Source organism: Pseudophryne corroboree, chromosome 5 (assembly GCF_028390025.1).
Source record: "Pseudophryne corroboree isolate aPseCor3 chromosome 5, aPseCor3.hap2, whole genome shotgun sequence".
Taxonomy (NCBI): domain Eukaryota; kingdom Metazoa; phylum Chordata; class Amphibia; order Anura; family Myobatrachidae; genus Pseudophryne; species Pseudophryne corroboree.
This window is the reverse complement of record NC_086448.1, coordinates 166,278,647-166,294,816: the sequence shown is the minus strand read 5'-3', so window position 1 is coordinate 166,294,816 and position 16,170 is coordinate 166,278,647. Positions and strand designations below refer to the sequence as shown.

At 48.7% G+C, this 16,170-nt stretch overlaps 1 protein-coding gene across 2 annotated transcripts in view; it reads left to right on the top strand.

Annotated features, from left to right (window-relative positions):
- The window catches only part of XRCC2 (X-ray repair cross complementing 2), a 66,877-nt gene that overhangs the window by 15,663 nt on the left and 35,044 nt on the right, over positions 1-16,170 (top strand). For both annotated transcript variants that reach the window (XM_063921868.1, XM_063921869.1), the window contains exon 2: positions 8,128-8,209. In XM_063921868.1, the coding sequence (XP_063777938.1) occupies positions 8,128-8,209 (82 nt within the window). The remainder of the gene's footprint in view (positions 1-8,127; positions 8,210-16,170) is intronic.

Here is a 16,170-nt window from a genome sequence, read left to right as displayed (position 1 = left end):
GATGGAGTCACTCAGAGCAGTGATAACGAACCAGGAAGAAGGGGACTATAGAGTGTCCCGGGACATCAGGGATGCTTACCTCTATGTCCCAAATTTGCCCTTCTCACTAAGGGTACCTCAGGTTCGTGGTGCAGAACTGTCACTATCAGTTTCAGACGCTGCCGTTTGGATTGTCCACGGCACCCCGGGTCTTTACCAAGGTAATGGCCGAAATGATGATTCTTCTTCGAAGAAAAGGCGTCTTAATTATCCCTTACTTGGACGATCTCCTGATAAGGGCATAGTCCAGGGAACAGTTGGAGGTCGGAGTAGCACTATCTCGGATACTGCTACAACAGCACGGGTGGATTCTAAATATTCCAAAATCGCAGCTGATCCCGACGACACGTCTGCTGTGCCTAGGGATGATTCTGGACACAGTCCAGAAAAAGGTGTTTCTCCCGGAAGAGAAAGCCAGGGAGTTATCCGAGCTAGTCAGGAACCTCCTAAAAACAGTGCATCATTGCACAAGGGTCCTGGTAAAAATGGTGGCTTCCTACGAAGCAATTCCATTCGGCAGATTTCACGCAAGAACTTTTCAGTGGGATCTGCTGGACAAATGGTCCGGATCGCATCTTCAGATGCATCAGCGGATAACCCTATATCCAAGGACAAGGGTGTCTCTCCTGTGGTGGTTATAGAGTGCTCATCTTCTAGAGGGCCGCAGATTCGGCATTCAGGATTGGATGCTGGTGACCACGGAGCCCAGCCCGAGAGGCTGGGGAGCAGTCGCACAAGGAAAAAATTTCCAGGGAGTGTGATCAAGTCTGGAGACTTTTCTCCACATAAATATACTGGAGCTAAGGGTAAATTTATAATGCTCTAAGCTTAGCAAGACCTCTGCTTCAAGGTCAGCCGGTATTGATCCAGTGGGAAAAACATCACGGCAGTCGCCCACGTAAACAGACAGGGCGACACAAGAAGCAGGAGGGCAATGGCAAAAACTGCAGGGACTTTTCGCTGGGCGGAAAATCATGTGATAGCACTGTCAGCAGTGTTTCATCCCGGGAATGGAAACTGGGAAGCAGACTTCCTCAGCAGGCACGACCTCCACCCGGGAGAGTGGAAACTTCATCGGGAAGTTTTTTCCACATGATTGTAAACCGTTGGGAAATACCAAAGGTGGACATGATGGCGTCCCGTCTGAACAAAAAACGGGACAGGTATTGCGCCAGGTCAAGAGACCCTCAGGCAATAGCTGTGGACGTTCTGGTAACACCGTGGGTGTACCAGTCGGTGTATGTGTTCCCTCCTCTGCTTCTCATACCTAAGGTGCTGAGAATTATAAGACGTAGAGGAGTAAGAACTATACTCATGGCTCCGGATTGGCCAAGAAGGACTTGGTACCCGGAACTTCAAGAGATGCTTACAGAGGTCTTATGGCCTCTGCTGCTAAGAAGGGATTTGCTTCAGCAAGTACCATGTCTGTTCCAAGACTTACCGCAGCTGCGTTTGTCGGCATGGCGGTGGAACGCCGGATCCTAAGGGAAAAAGGCATTCCGGAAGAGGTCATTCCTACCCTGGTCAAAGCCAGAAAGGAGGTGACCGCACAACATTATCACCACATGTGGCGAAAATATGTTGCGTGGTGTGAGGCCAGGATGGCCCCACAAAGAAATTTCAACTCGGTCGTTTCCTGCATTTCCTGCAAACAGGAGTGTCTATGGGCCGCAAATTGGGGTCCATTAAGGTTCAAATTTCGGCCCTGGCGATTTTCTTCCAGAAAGAATTGGCTTCAGTTCCTGAAGTCCAGAAGTTTGTCAAGGGAGTATTGCATATACAACCCCCTTTTGTGCCTCCAGTGGCACTGTGGGATCTCAACGTATTTCTGGGATTCCTCAAATCACATTGGTTTAAAACCAGTCAAATCTGTGGATTTGAAGCATCTCACATGAAAAGTGACCATGCTCTTGGCCCTGGCCTGGACCAGGCGAGTGTCAAATTGGTGGTTTTATCTCAAAAAAGCCCATATCTGTTTGTCCATTCGGACAGGGCAGAGCTGCGGACTCGTCCCCAGTTCTCTCCCTAAGGTGGTGTCAGTGTTTCACCTGAACCAGCTTATTGTGGTGCCTTGCACCTACTAGGGACTTGGAGGACTCCAAGTTGCTAGATGTTGTCAGGGCCCTGAAAATATGTTCCAGGACGGCTGGAGTCAGGAAAACTGACTTGCTGTTATCCTGTATGCACCCAACAAACTGGGTGCTCTTGCTTCTAAGCAGACTATTGCTAGTTGGATGTGTAATACAATTCAGCTTGCACATTCTGTGGCAGGCCTGCCACAGCCAAAATATGTAAATGCCCATTCCACAAGGAAGGTGGGCTCATCTTGGGCGGCTGCCCGAGGGGTCTCGGCTTTACAACTTTGCCGAGCGGTTATTTAGTCAGGGGCAAACACGTTTGTAAAATCCTACAAATTTGATACCCTGGCTAAGGAGGACCTGGAGTTCTCTCATTCGGTGCTGCAGAGTCATCCGCACTCTCCCGCCCGTTTGGGAGCTTTGGTATTATCCCCATGGTCCTTTCAGGAACCCCAGCATCCACTAGGACGATAGAGAAAATAAGAATTTACTTACCGATAATTCTATTTCTCGGAGTCCGTAGTGGATGCTGGGCGCCCATCCCAAGTGCGGATTGTCTGCAATACTTGTACATAGTTACAAAAATCGGGTTATTATTGTTGTGAGCCATCTTTTCAGAGGCTCCGCTGTTATCATACTGTTAACTGGGTTCAGATCACAGGTTGTACAGTGTGATTGGTGTGGCTGGTATGAGTCTTACCCGGGATTCAAAATCCTTCCTTATTGTGTACGCTCGTCCGGGCACAGTACCTAACTGAGGCTTGGAGGAGGGTCATAGGGGGAGGAGCCAGTACACACCACCTGATCGTAAAGCTTTACTTTTTGTGCCCTGTCTCCTGCGGAGCCGCTATCCCCCTGGTCCTTTCAGGAACCCCAGCATCCACTACGGACTCCGAGAAATAGAATTATCGGTAAGTAAATTCTTATTTTTGCATATCGCGGAGGAACCCCCTGTCCCTGACACGAGGGTTCACATGTATAAAGGGAAAAAGCCTGAGGTCACGTTTCCGTCCTCATTTGAGCTAAGCAAATTATGCGAAAAGGCTTGGGAATCTCCGGATAGGAGACTCCATGTTCCCAAAAGGATTCTCATGGCGTATCCTTTTCCACAGAAGGATCGGATACGATGGGAATCTGCACCTAAAGTAGACAAGGCGCTGACACGCTTATCCAAGAAGGTGGCACTGCCTTCTCAGGATACGGCTTCCCTCAAGGATCCTGCTGATCGCAAGCAGGAAATTGCCATGAAGCACATTTACACACATTCAGGAACTATAGTTAGGCCAGCCATGGCGTCGGCCTGGGTTTGTAGTGCTGTCGTGGCATGGGCAGACTCCTTATCTACGGAGATGGACACCTTAGATAGGGATACCATTCTAATGACCATGGAGCATATCAGAGATGCTGCCTTGTATATGAGGGATGCTCAGAGAGACATTTGTTTACTAAGCTCTAGAATAAACGCTATGTCTATTTCTGCTAGGCGGCTCTTGTGGACCCGACAGTGGACGGGAGACGCCGACTCAAAGCTGCATATGGAGTCATTGCCTTACAAGGGGGAGGAGTTGTTTGGAGAAGGCCTCTCGGACCTAGTCTCTACTGCTACGGCCGGTAAATAGAATTTTTTACCTTATGTTCCCCCGCAGCATTCTAAGAAGGTACCACATTATCAAATGCAGTCCTTTCGTTCCAATAAAAACAAGAAGGTACGAGGATCGTCCTCCGTTGCCAGAGGTAAAGGCAAGGGAAAAAAGCTGCACTCAGCTAGTTCCCAGGAGCAGAAGTCCTACCCTACTTCCGCAAAGTCCACAGCATGACGCTGTGGCTTTCCGGGTGGGGGGGGGGGGGTCAGATCAAGTGGGGGCACGTCTTCGTCTTTTCAGCCACGTCTGGGTTCAATCACAGGTGGATCCCTGGGCAATAGAGATTGTATCCCCGGGAAACAGACTGGAATTCGAAGACATGCCCCCTCGCCGGTTTTTCAAATCGTCTCTGCCGGCTTCCCCGTCAGAGACGGAGCTAGTGTTAGCGGCAATTCACAAATTGTACATTCAACAGGTGATAATCAAGGTTCCTCATCTCCAGCAAGGAGAGGGTTATTATTCATCCCTGTTTGTGGTACCGAAACCGGACGGTTCGGTCAGACCCATTCTAAATCTAAAATCCCTGAACCTGTACTTGAAGAGGTTCAAGTTCAAAATGGAATCGCTCAGAATGGTTATCGCCAGCCTGGAGGGAGGGGATTGGATGGTGTCCCTGGACATAAAGGATGCGTACCTTCATGTTCCGATTTTCCCCCCTCACCAGGCGTTTCTGAGATTTGCAGTACAGGATTGTCCCTACCAATTTCAGACGTTGCCGTTTGGTCTTTCCACGGCCCTGAGAATTTTCACCAAGGTAATGGCGGAAATTATGGTGCTCCTGCGCAAGCAGGAAGTCACAATTATCCCGTACTTGGACGATCTCCTTATAAAGGCGAGATCTCGGGAAAAGTAGCTGGACAGCCTGTCCATGTCCGTGAAGACGTTGCAGATGCACAACTGGATTCTCAATTTACCGAAATCCCAGCTAGTACCTGCAACGCGTCTGACCTTTTTGGGCCTGATTCTATACACAGACCAAAAAAGAGTTTTTCTTCCTGTGGAGAAGGCTCAGGAGCTCATAGCCCTGGTCAGGAACCTTTTAAAGCCAAAAAAGGTTTCGGTGCATCATTGCACAAAGGTTCTGGGGAAGATGGTGGCTTCATACGAGGCCATCCCCTTCGGCAGGTTCCATGCGAGGACTTTCCAATGGGACCTATTGGACAAATGGGCCGGGTCCCATCTACAGATGCAGAAACGGATCACCCTGTCTCCCAGGGCCAGGGTATCTCTCCTGTGGTGGCTGCACAGTGCTCCCCTCCTAGAGGGTCGCAGGTTCGGCATTCAGGACTGGATCCTGGTGACCACGGACGCGAGCCTCCGAGGTTGGGGGGCTGTCGCACTGGGAAGAAATTTCCAAGGTCTCTGGTCAAGTCTAGAGACTTGTCTCCACATCAATGTCCTGGAGTTAAGGGCCATTTACAACGCCCTACGCCAGGCGGAGGAGTGGCTTCAGAACAAACCGGTTCTGATTCAGTCGGACAATATCACGGCAGTGGCTCATGTAAACCGCCAAGGCGGCACAAGGAGCAGAGTGGCCATGGCAGAGGCGACCAGGATTCTGCGCTGGGCGGAAGGCCATGTAAGCGCACTATCAGCAGTGTTCATCCCGGGGGTGGACAACTGGGAGGCGGACTTCCTCAGCAGGCACGACCTGCATCCGGGAGAGTGGGGACTTCATCAAGAAGTCTTCACACAGATCGTGGATCGGTGGGGACTGCCTCAAATAGACATGATGGCGTCCCGTCTCAACAAAAAGCTAAAGAGGTATTGCGCCAGGTCAAGAGACCCTCAGGCGGTAGCGGTAGACGCTCTGGTGACACCATGGGTGTTCAGATCGGTCTATGTGTTTCCTCCTCTGCCTCTCATACCCAAGGTGTTGAGATTAATAAGACAAGGGTCAGAACAATTCTCATTGTTCCAGATTGGCCAAGGAGGACTTGGTATCCGGATCTGCAAGAGTTGCTCACAGAAGATCCGTGGCCTCTTCCTCTAAGGCAGGACCTGCTGCAGCAGGGGCCCTGTCTGTTCCAAGACTTACCGCGGCTGCGTTTGACGGCATGGCGGTGGAACGCTGGATCCTAGCTGGAAAAGGGATTCCGGAGGAGGTCATTCCTACCCTGATCAAGGCTAGGAAGGATGTGACATCGAAACATTATCACCGTATATGGCGGAAATATGTTTCTTGGTGTGAGGCCAGAGCTGCTCCTACGGAGGAGTTCCATTTGGGCCGTCTGCTACACTTCCTTCAAACAGGAGTGACTTTGGGCCTAAAATTAGGGTCCATAAAGGTCCAAATTTCGGCCTTATCCATTTTCTTTCAAAAAGAATTGGCTTCTCTTCCTGAAGTACAGACTTTTGTGAAGGGAGTGCTGCATTTTCAGCCTCCCTTTGTACCTCCGGTGGCGCCTTGGGATCTTAACGTGGTATTAAGTTTTCTCAAGTCACCTTGGTTTGAACCACTCAAAACAGTGGAGTTGAAATACCTCACTTGGAAAGTGGTCATGTTGTTGGCCTTAGCTTCTGCAAGGCGTGTTTCGGAATTAGCGGCTTTATCATATAAAAGCCCATACCTGATTTTTCACGTGGATAGGGCAGAGTTGAGGACTCGTCCTCAATTTCTGCCCAAGGTGGTCTCATCTTTTCATATGAACCAACCTATTGTCGTGCCTGTGGCTACACGGGACTTGGAGGACTCCGAGTCCCTGGATGTGTTCAGGGCTTTGAAGATTTACGTGACCAGAACAGCTAGGATCAGGAAGACTGAAACTCTGTTTGTTCTGTATGCGGCCAACAAGGTTGGCGCTCCTGCTTCAAAGCAGACAATTGCTCGCTGGATCGGTAACACGATCAGCAGGCGCATTCTACGGCAGGATTGCCATTGCCTAAATCGGTTAAGGCCCATTCCACTAGGAAGGTGGGCTCTTCTTGGGCGGCTGCCCGAGGGGTCTCGGCACTACAACTGTGCCGAGCTGCTACTTGGTCGGGGTCAAACACCTTTGCAAAGTTCTATAAGTTTGATACCCTGGCTGAGGAGGACCTCCTGTTTGCTCAATCAGAGCTGCAGAGTCATCCGCACTCTCCCGCCTGTTTGGGAGCTTTGGTATAATCCCCATGGTCCTTACGGAGTCCCCAGCATCCTCTAGGACGTTAGAGAAAATAGGATTTTACTTACCTGGTAAATCTATTTCTCGTAGTCCGTAGAGGATGCTGGGCGCCCGTCCCAAGTGCGGACTTCTTCTGCAAAACTTGTATATAGTTATTGCTTACATAAGGGTTATGTTATAGTTGGTCGGTCTTGAACCGAGGCTATGTTACTTGTTCATACTGTTAACTGGGTAGTTTATCACAAGTTATACGGTGTGATTGGTGTGGCTGGTATGAATCTCGCCCTTAGGTTACATAAATCCTTTCCTCGTACTGTTCATATCCTCTGGGCACAGTTTCTCTAACTGAGGTCTGGAGGAGGGACATAGAGGGAGGAGCCAGTGCACACCCAGAATCCAAAGCTTTCTTTAAGTGCCCTATCTCCTGCGGAGCCCGTCTATTCCCCATGGTCCTTACGGAGTCCCCAGCATCCTCTACGGACTACGAGAAATAGATTTACCGGTAAGTAAAATCCTATTATTGACTACTGAAGGATACATGTATCATTGACTTTCATTTATCACTTGTACATTGTTGTATGTGAGCGCTGGTGATTACGGTGTTATTCATCTTTTGAACCTATGCTGCTTAATTTAAGGTGAGTTATATTCACACTCATTTGCAGCTCCTATAGTGCGCAGGACCACCCCTGTTTTTGGGGTTTTTTCTGGTTTACGGCAGTAATCCTAGTTCACAAGGATGAGCCATGTATCTAACACTAAATGCCAGAACTATTTGAATCAGTACCAGGCATTTCGCACGAACAGTGGTACTGATTCAAAGAGTTCTGTCATTTAGTGTTAGATACATAACTCATCCTTGTGAATCTATGATTACATCCGTGGTTACAATAGATGCGCGAGCAATATCACACTCTGTTTATTATTAGTAGTAACACTGTCCTAGCAGTGGTTATACAGTAGTAATAGCAATGCCAATTCTGAAAGTACTACTATACTGAGGGGCCCATTTATCAACCAATATTTCCCCAGCACCAGTCAATGGTACTAACATAGGTCCTTTATCAGTGGCACTGAATTAGATAAAAACTGGATCTTAACGTAAGATTTGCAAGAAAAACATGTTAACTAAATAAGATGCTTAGTTTACGTATTCCTTAGCTTGCTGTTTATTAATGTTTAACTTATGTAAATGTGTGTTTATGAGCTGTGGCCAAAGGTAATTTCATACATGTTGCTTATACATGAATTAATTTTTCCCAGCTGCTTGCTAGACTGGAGGGACGTACTTCCCTGAAAGATCTCGAGCCTTTGCTTTTTGCCAGCGAAGATTGTCCAGTTCATGGTAAACACATAGCAATATATTCTTCTTAATGTTCAGTGTTATTTGGATTCTCTAATTTATGATTTGATTATATTCTATGGATCTTTGGGGTGCTGGAGAAAAGTATTGCAAATGGTTGTTACAAAGGGCATATTTATGGAACCATGTGCTTATGATATAACCAGATGACAATTATTGTTATTTGTTGAAGTATGAAATAGAAGATAGCCATCGATGGGTTTACCATTAATAGTTTGCGTATTGGTTTACCATTAATTAATGGTTTGCGTAATGGTTTACCATTAATGGTCTGCGTATTGATGGTTCAGATTGCTCCCTACATCTCCAACCTCATCTCCCACCCTCTCCGTTTGGCCAGTGACCGTTGACTCTCCTCTACCCTGGTCACTACATCCTGTGCATGAATCCAATATTTTGCCTGCGCTGCCCCCTTCACTGCAAAGCTTCAAACGGGCACTGAAAACACACTTGCTCATCAAAGTATATCCTTCAGCATAACCTAGTCTCGAAGCCGCTCTCCCAACCCCCTGCCTCATGCCATGGCTATCTCCGCCTTGCTTCCTGCCATCAGGCCACCTTCTGCTTGCTCACACCTCATGTCACCTGTTTGTATCACCCCTTCCCCTATACTATAAGCTCCTTGGAGCAGGGCCCTCATTCCTCCTATTCTCACAATCCTCTTCTCTTGCACTTCAATTACATCTCTATCTTACTTTGCGACCTTCTATACCCGCATCTCCTTTCGCTCATTACCATTTTTCTTCCAACGGCTGCCCGCCCCTTGTAGTGCGTCAATTACTCCTTTGCTTCCTCACATCTCGGCTGTAGTGTGTACTGAGAACTGTGGTGCTAATTGTTACCTGTGCTCTACTTTAGTTTTTCATTTACTGTAATATTAAGTTCTTTGTGCCCTGTATGGTTCTAATGTCCTCCGTATGTACGGTGCTGCCCCTTAGTGTGGTATGTTAATTTCTTCTCTGATGACGTGATGATGGGAAGGCTAATATTAAAGCATGAGATTTACAATAGAAGGAGTCAGAAAGGTAGGGATGATTAGTAATGTAATGGTTAATGATGACTTACTGTAGGATGTGTGGATAATGATAACTATGGGATGGCGCAGGATGACTAGCAATGAAGGAAGCATGTTGGTAAGGAGGATAGAAAGGAGTAGGAGGAAGCAGAAAGGGATTGGAAGACAATGATGGTGTTGAGGAGATGGTAAATGGGTTTGAGAAGTGAGGGGAGCATAGAGGGCTGGAGAGAGCAGGGTTATGGTGTGTCTATAAGAGGAACCAGCTACGTGTATGGATCACTGTTAGTGAATAAATAAAGTAATAATTGCTCCGTAGAACGCATTCCCAAGATATTATTATTTATTATTATTTCTCTGACGTCCTAGTGGATGCTGGGTACTCCGTAAGGACCATGGGGTATAGACGGGCTCCGTAGGAGACTGGGCACTCTTAAAAGAAAGATTAGGTACTATATCTGGTGTGCACTGGCTCCTCCCTCTATGCCCCTCCTCCAGACCTCAGTTAGTATCTGTGCCCGGCCAGAGCTGGATGCACCCTAGGGGCTTTCCTGAGCTTCCTAGAAAAGAAAGTATTTGTTAGGTTTTTTATTTTCAGTGAGATCTGCTGGCAACAGACTCACTGCTACGTGGGACTGAGGGGAGAGAAGCGAACCTACCTGCTTGCAGCTAGCTTGGGCTTCTAAGGCTACTGGACACCATTAGCTCCAGAGGGATCGAACACAGGCCCAGTCCTCGGTCGTCCGGTCCCGGAGCCGCGCCGCCGTCCCCCTTGCAGAGCCAGAAGAACGAAGAGAAGTTAAGGTAGCGCACAGACTCCAATCACTGATGGGTGCAGGGCGCTGGGTGGGGGGCGCCCTGGGCAGCAATTAGATTACCTTACTTGGCGAAAAGCACATAATACAGTCTGATAAACTGTATATGTGCATTAACCCCCGCCATTAAAGTACATAAAAGGACAGAAGCCCGCCGCTGAGGGGGCCGGGCCTTCTTCCTCAGCACACCGGCGCCATTTTCTCTTCACAGCTCAGCTGGAAGGAAGCTCCCCAGGCTCTCCCCTGCAGTATCCTGGTACACAAAGGGTAAAAAAGAGAGGGGGGGCACATAAATGTAGGCGCAAAACTGTGTATATAAGCTGCTATAGGGGAAAAATCACTCAGTATAGTGTACATCCCTGTATTATATAGCGCTGTGGTGTGTGCTGGCATACTCTCTCTCTGTCTCTCCAAAGGGCCTTGTGGGGGAACTGTCTTCAAATAGAGCATCCCCTGTGTGTGTGGTGTGTCGGTACGCGTGTGTCGACATGTCTGAGGTAAAAGGCTCCTCTAAGGAGGTGATAGAGCGGATATGTGTGTGGGAGGGTGTCTCCGTCGACAACGCCGACACCTGTTTGGATATGTGTAAGTGCTGAGGTAAAATTATTGCACAAAAGGTTAGGGAACAGAAAGGAAATCTACCCTGGTCTGTCCCTATGTCAGAGTCCTTCAGAGTCTCTCTATGTTCACTATCCAAAATAACAAAGTATCGACACGGAGTTTAACTCCACTGTCGACTACGATAATGCAAAGTTACAGCCAAGAGGGCTAAAAGATATTCAATATATGATTATTGTAATAAAAGATGATTTGCATATCACTGATGACTCATCTGTCCCTGACACGAGAGTACACATGTTAAGGGGAAGAATGCTGAGGTAAATTTCCCTCCTCTCATGAGGAAAAAGAGAGCGGGAATCTCCAGACAAGAGACGGCAGCTTCCCACAAGAGAATTCTCAGGCTGTATCCTTTCCCCACTAGGGCCAGGATGTGTTGAGAATCTTCCCCTTGGGTGTCCTGTTTGCACTAGCTATTCTCAGGGATCCTGCAGATAGTGTGCACATTCTAGTATACTACCCAGACCGGCGATTGTGTCGGCATGGGTTTATAGCGCTGTGGCAGCGTGGACAGGTACCTTATCAGCAGAGATTGAGACCCTAGTATGCATATAAATATTTTAAGATGCTGTCTTAAGTGATAGATATATAATTATAAAGCATGCCCAAAGGGACATGAGTATACTGGGTCCTAGAGACAAAAGCTATGTCGATTTCTGCTTGACGTGTCCTGTAGAATATACATTGGACAGATGATGCCGACTTAAGAGGCATATGGAAGGCTGAGGATTGTGTGGAGAAAGGTTCTCGGGCCTGGTCTCCACAGCTATAGCTGGTGATTCTGATATTTTGCCTTATATTCCTGCACAGCCTAGGAAAGCACGACATTATTAAATGCAGCTTTTCGAATAAAGAAACAAGAAAGTCTGAGGTGCGTCCTTTCTTGTCAGAGCCGGGGGCAGAGGAAAGAAACTGTACAACACAGCTAGTCCCCAGGAACAGAAGTCCTCCCCAGCCTCTACAAAAATCCACCGCATGTCGCTGGGGCTCCACAGGCGGAGCTAGGCCCGGTGGGGACACGCCTTCGTAAGTTCAGCCACAAGTGGGTTCACTCCCTGTTAGATCCCTGGGCAATAGAAATTGTATCGCAGGGATACAGGCTGGACTGTGAGAAGATGCCCCCTCACCGAGGACCCGGCGGGCTTCCCCCCAAGAGAGGGAGCCAGTGTTAACTGCAATTCGTAAATTGTATCTTCAACAGGTGGTGGTCAAGGGTCCCCTCCTTCAACAAGAGGGTGTTATTATTAGACCATGTTGTAATCCCGAAACCAGACGGTTCGGTTAGACCCATATTGTATTAAAATCCCTGAACATATACCTGAAAAGGTTCAGGTTCAAGATGGAATCGCTAAGAGCGGTCATTGCAAGCCTGAAATGAATCGGTACATAAGGGATGCATACCTTCGTGTCCCCATTTATCCACCTCATCAGGCGTACCTCAGAATTGCGGTACGGGATTGTCATTACCAATTTCACCAAGGTAATGGCGGATATGATGGTGCTCCTGCGGAAGCAAGGTGTCACTATTATCACATACTTGGATGATCTCCTCATAAAAGCGAGATCAAGAGAGCAGTTGCTGGACAGCGTATCACCTTCTCTGGAAGTGAAACGGCAACACGACTGGATTCTATATATTCCGAAGTCGCAGTTGGTTTCTACAGCTCATCTGCCTCCCCTAGGCATGATCCTAGACACAGACCAGAAGAGGGTTTATCTCCCGATAGATAGAGCTCAGGAGCTCAATCCATTGAAAACCAAAACAGGTGTCAGTGCATCACTGCACTCGAGTCCTGGGAAGGATGATGGCATCATACGAGGCCATCCCCTTCGGCTGGTTCCATGCAAGGACAATGGAACTTACTGGACAAGTGGTCCGGATCACATCTTCAGATGCATCGGTTAATCACCCTATCACCCAGGGCCAGGGTGTCTCTCCTGTGGTGGCTGCGGAGTGCTCACCTTCTCGAGGGCCGCAGATTCGGCATTCAGGACTGGGTCCTGGTGACCACGGATGCAAGCCTCCGAGGGTGGGGGGCAGTTACACAGGGAAGTAAATTCCAAGGTTTGTGGTCAAGCCAACAGACTTGCCTTCACATCAATATCCTGGAACTAAGGGCCATATACAACGCCCTAAGTCAAGCGGAGTTCCTGCTTCGCGACCAACCGGTTCTGATCCAGTCAGACCGCAGGGGCTCATGTAAACCGCCAGGGCGGCACAAGGAGCAGGGTGGCGAGGGTAGAAGCCACCAGAATTCTTTGCTGGGCGGAGAATCAAGTAAGCGCACTGTCAGCAGTGTTCATTCCGGGAGTGGACACGACCTCCACCCGGGAAAGTGGTGACTTCATCAGGAAGTCTTCACGCAGTTTTGCAAATTGATGGAAACTGCCTCAGGTGGACTACATGGCGTCCCACCTCAATAAAAAGATAAAAAAGGTTTTACGCTGGGTCAAGGGACTCTCAGGCGATAGCTGTGGTCGCACTAGTAACACCGTGGGTGTTCCAGTCGGTCTATATATTCCCTCCTCTTCCTCTCAGACCCAAGGGCTGAGAATTGTAATAAACGGAGGAGTGTGAACAATATTCTTTGCTCCGGATTGGCCAAGAAGGACTCGGTACCCGGAACTGCAAGAAATGCTCTCAGAGGACCCATGGCCTCTGCCTCTCAGTCAGGACATGTTGCAACAGGGACCCTGTCTGATCCAAGACTTACCGCGGCTGCGTTGGACGGCATGGCGGTTGAACGCCGGATCCTAGCGGAAAAGGGCATTCCGGATGCAGTTATTCCTACGCTGATAAAGGCTAGGAAAGACGTGACAGCAAGACTTTTTCACTGTATATGGCGAAAATAGGTTGCTTGGTGTGTGGCCGGGAAGGCCCTACAGAGGAATTCCAGGGGGGTCGATTCCTGCACTTCCTACAGTCAGGAGTGACTATGGGCCTAAAATTAGGATCCATAAAGGCCAAGATTTCGGCCCTATCCCTTTTTCTCTCAAAAAGAACTGGCTTCACTGCCTGAAGTTCGGACGTTGTTACAGGGGTGCTGCATATTCAGCCCCTTTTGTGCCTCCAGTGGCACCTTGGGATCTTAACGTGTGTTGGATTCCTAAAATACCACTGGTTTGAGCCACTTAAGACCGTGGAGCTAAAATATCTCACGTGGAAAGTGGTCATGCTTTTGGCCTTAGCTTGGACTAGGCGTGTGTCAGAATTGGCGGCTTTGTCATGTAAAAGCCCATATCCGAGCTTCCATATGGAAAGGGCAGAATGGAGGACTCGTCCCCAATTTCTCCCTAAGGTGGTATCATCGTTTCATTTGAACCAACCTATTGTGGTGCCTGCGGCTACTAGGGACTTGGAGGATTCCAAGTTGCTGGACGTAGTCCGGGCCCTGAAACTTTATGTTTCCAGGACGGTTAGAGTCAGAAAAACTGACTCTCTATTTATCCTGCATGCACCCAACAAGCTGGGTGCTCCTGCTTCAAAGCAGACTATTGCTCGCTGGATCTGTAGCACGATTCAGCTTGCACATTCTGCGGCTGGACTGCCGCATCCTAAATTAGTAAAAGCCCATTCCACGAGGAAGGTGGGCTCTTCTTGGGCGGCTGCCCGAGGGGTCTCGGCTTTACAACTTTGCCGAGCTGCTACTTGGTCGGGTTCAAACACTTTTGCAAAATTCGACAAGTTTGATACCCTGGCTGAGGAGGACCTTGAGTTTGCTCATTCGGTGCTGCAGAGTCATCCGCACTCTCCCGCCCGTTTGGGAGCTTTGGTATAATCCCCATGGTCCTTACGGAGTACCCAGCATCCACTAGGACGTCAGAGAAAATAAGAATTTACTCACCGGTAATTCTATTTCTCGTAGTCCGTAGTGGATGCTGGGAGCCCGTCCCAAGTGCGGACTCTCTGCAATACATGTATATAGTTATTGCTTAACTAAAGGGTTATTGTATGAGCCATCTGTTGAGAGAGGCTCAGTTATTGTTCATACTGTTAACTGGGTATAGTTATCACGAGTTGTACGGTGTGATTGGTGTGGCTGGTATGAGTCTTACCCTGGATTCCAAATCCTTTCCTAGTAATGTCATCTCTTCTGGGCACAGTTTCCCTAACTGAAGTCTGGAGGAGGGGCATAGAGGGAGGAGCCAGTGCACACCAGATATAGTACCTAATCTTTCTTTTAAGAGTGCCCAGTCTCCTGCGGAGCCCGTCTATACCCCATGGTCCTTACGGAGTACCCAGCATCCACTACGGACTACGAGAAATAGAATTACCGGTGAGTAAATTCTTATTTTATTTATCAACTGCCAGCATATTCCACAGCATTTTACACTCTGAATAGCTCAACATGGATATGTTAAGGCCCCCATACACTAGAGCGGCCTTGTGCCTTTTGGCACAATATCAACACATTGGGCCTGACGTGTTGCGAGTAAGTGGACCACATCGTGTGTGATCCACTTACGATTACGATCTGCGGCGCACTTCCAGGGGTCGTAAGAAGGGCTTTCAGATTTTACCTGCAGTAGGTAAGATCTGTCCCTGACGCTTTCGATGAGGGTGCTTAACGTTAGATTGCATGCGATCTATCATTAACACGTTAGTGAAGGCGCCCTGGACTCACGATATCGTGAGTCCAGGAGCTGCTGGCGGAGAGTTGAAGGGTATCGCATGCGATACCTCGTCATAGTGTATGGAGGCCTATAGATTCTTCTTTGGCGATTTGTGCCATGTGTATGAAACCATTCTCTTACCTCAGAGATTATGGGGTATATGCAATTGCGGTCGAATTCCGGCTGGAATTCGACAGTTTTTAAATTCGACACAATTCGACAGTCACATACCCTCCCGCCGAATTCGACATATTCAATAAAAAACGTATTCGACAGTCCCGCTGTCGAAAAACGGACCAATTGACGGATATGTGCGTCCTGGATTCGACTTATTGGACGGCACAAAAATGATTAAAAAACCCAGAAAAAAATTGCGTGGGGTCCCCCCTCCTAAGCATAACCAGCCTCGGGCTCTTTGAGCCGGTCCTGGTTGTAAAAATACGGGGGGAAAATTGACAGGGGATCCACCGTGTTTTCACAACCAGCACCGGGCTCTGCGTCCGGTCCTGGTGCCAAAAATACGGGGGACAAAAAGCGTAGGGGTCCCCCGTATTTTTAACACCAGCACCGGGCTCCACTAGTCAGAGAGATAATGCCACAGCCGGGGGACACTTTCAATGCCACGGCCGCAGGGACCGATATAAATCACTAACTAGTCACCCCTGGCTGGGGTACCCTGGAGGAGTGGGGACCCCTTAAATCAAGGGGTCCCCCCCTCCAGCCACCCAAGGGCCAGGGGTGAAGCCCGAGGCTGTCGTCCCCCCCCCCCATCCAAGGGCTGCGGATGGGGGGCTGATAGCCAAGTGACAAAATAAAGAGTATTGTTTTTAGTAGCAGAACTACAAGTCCCAGCAAGCCTCCCCCGCAAGCTGGTACTTGGA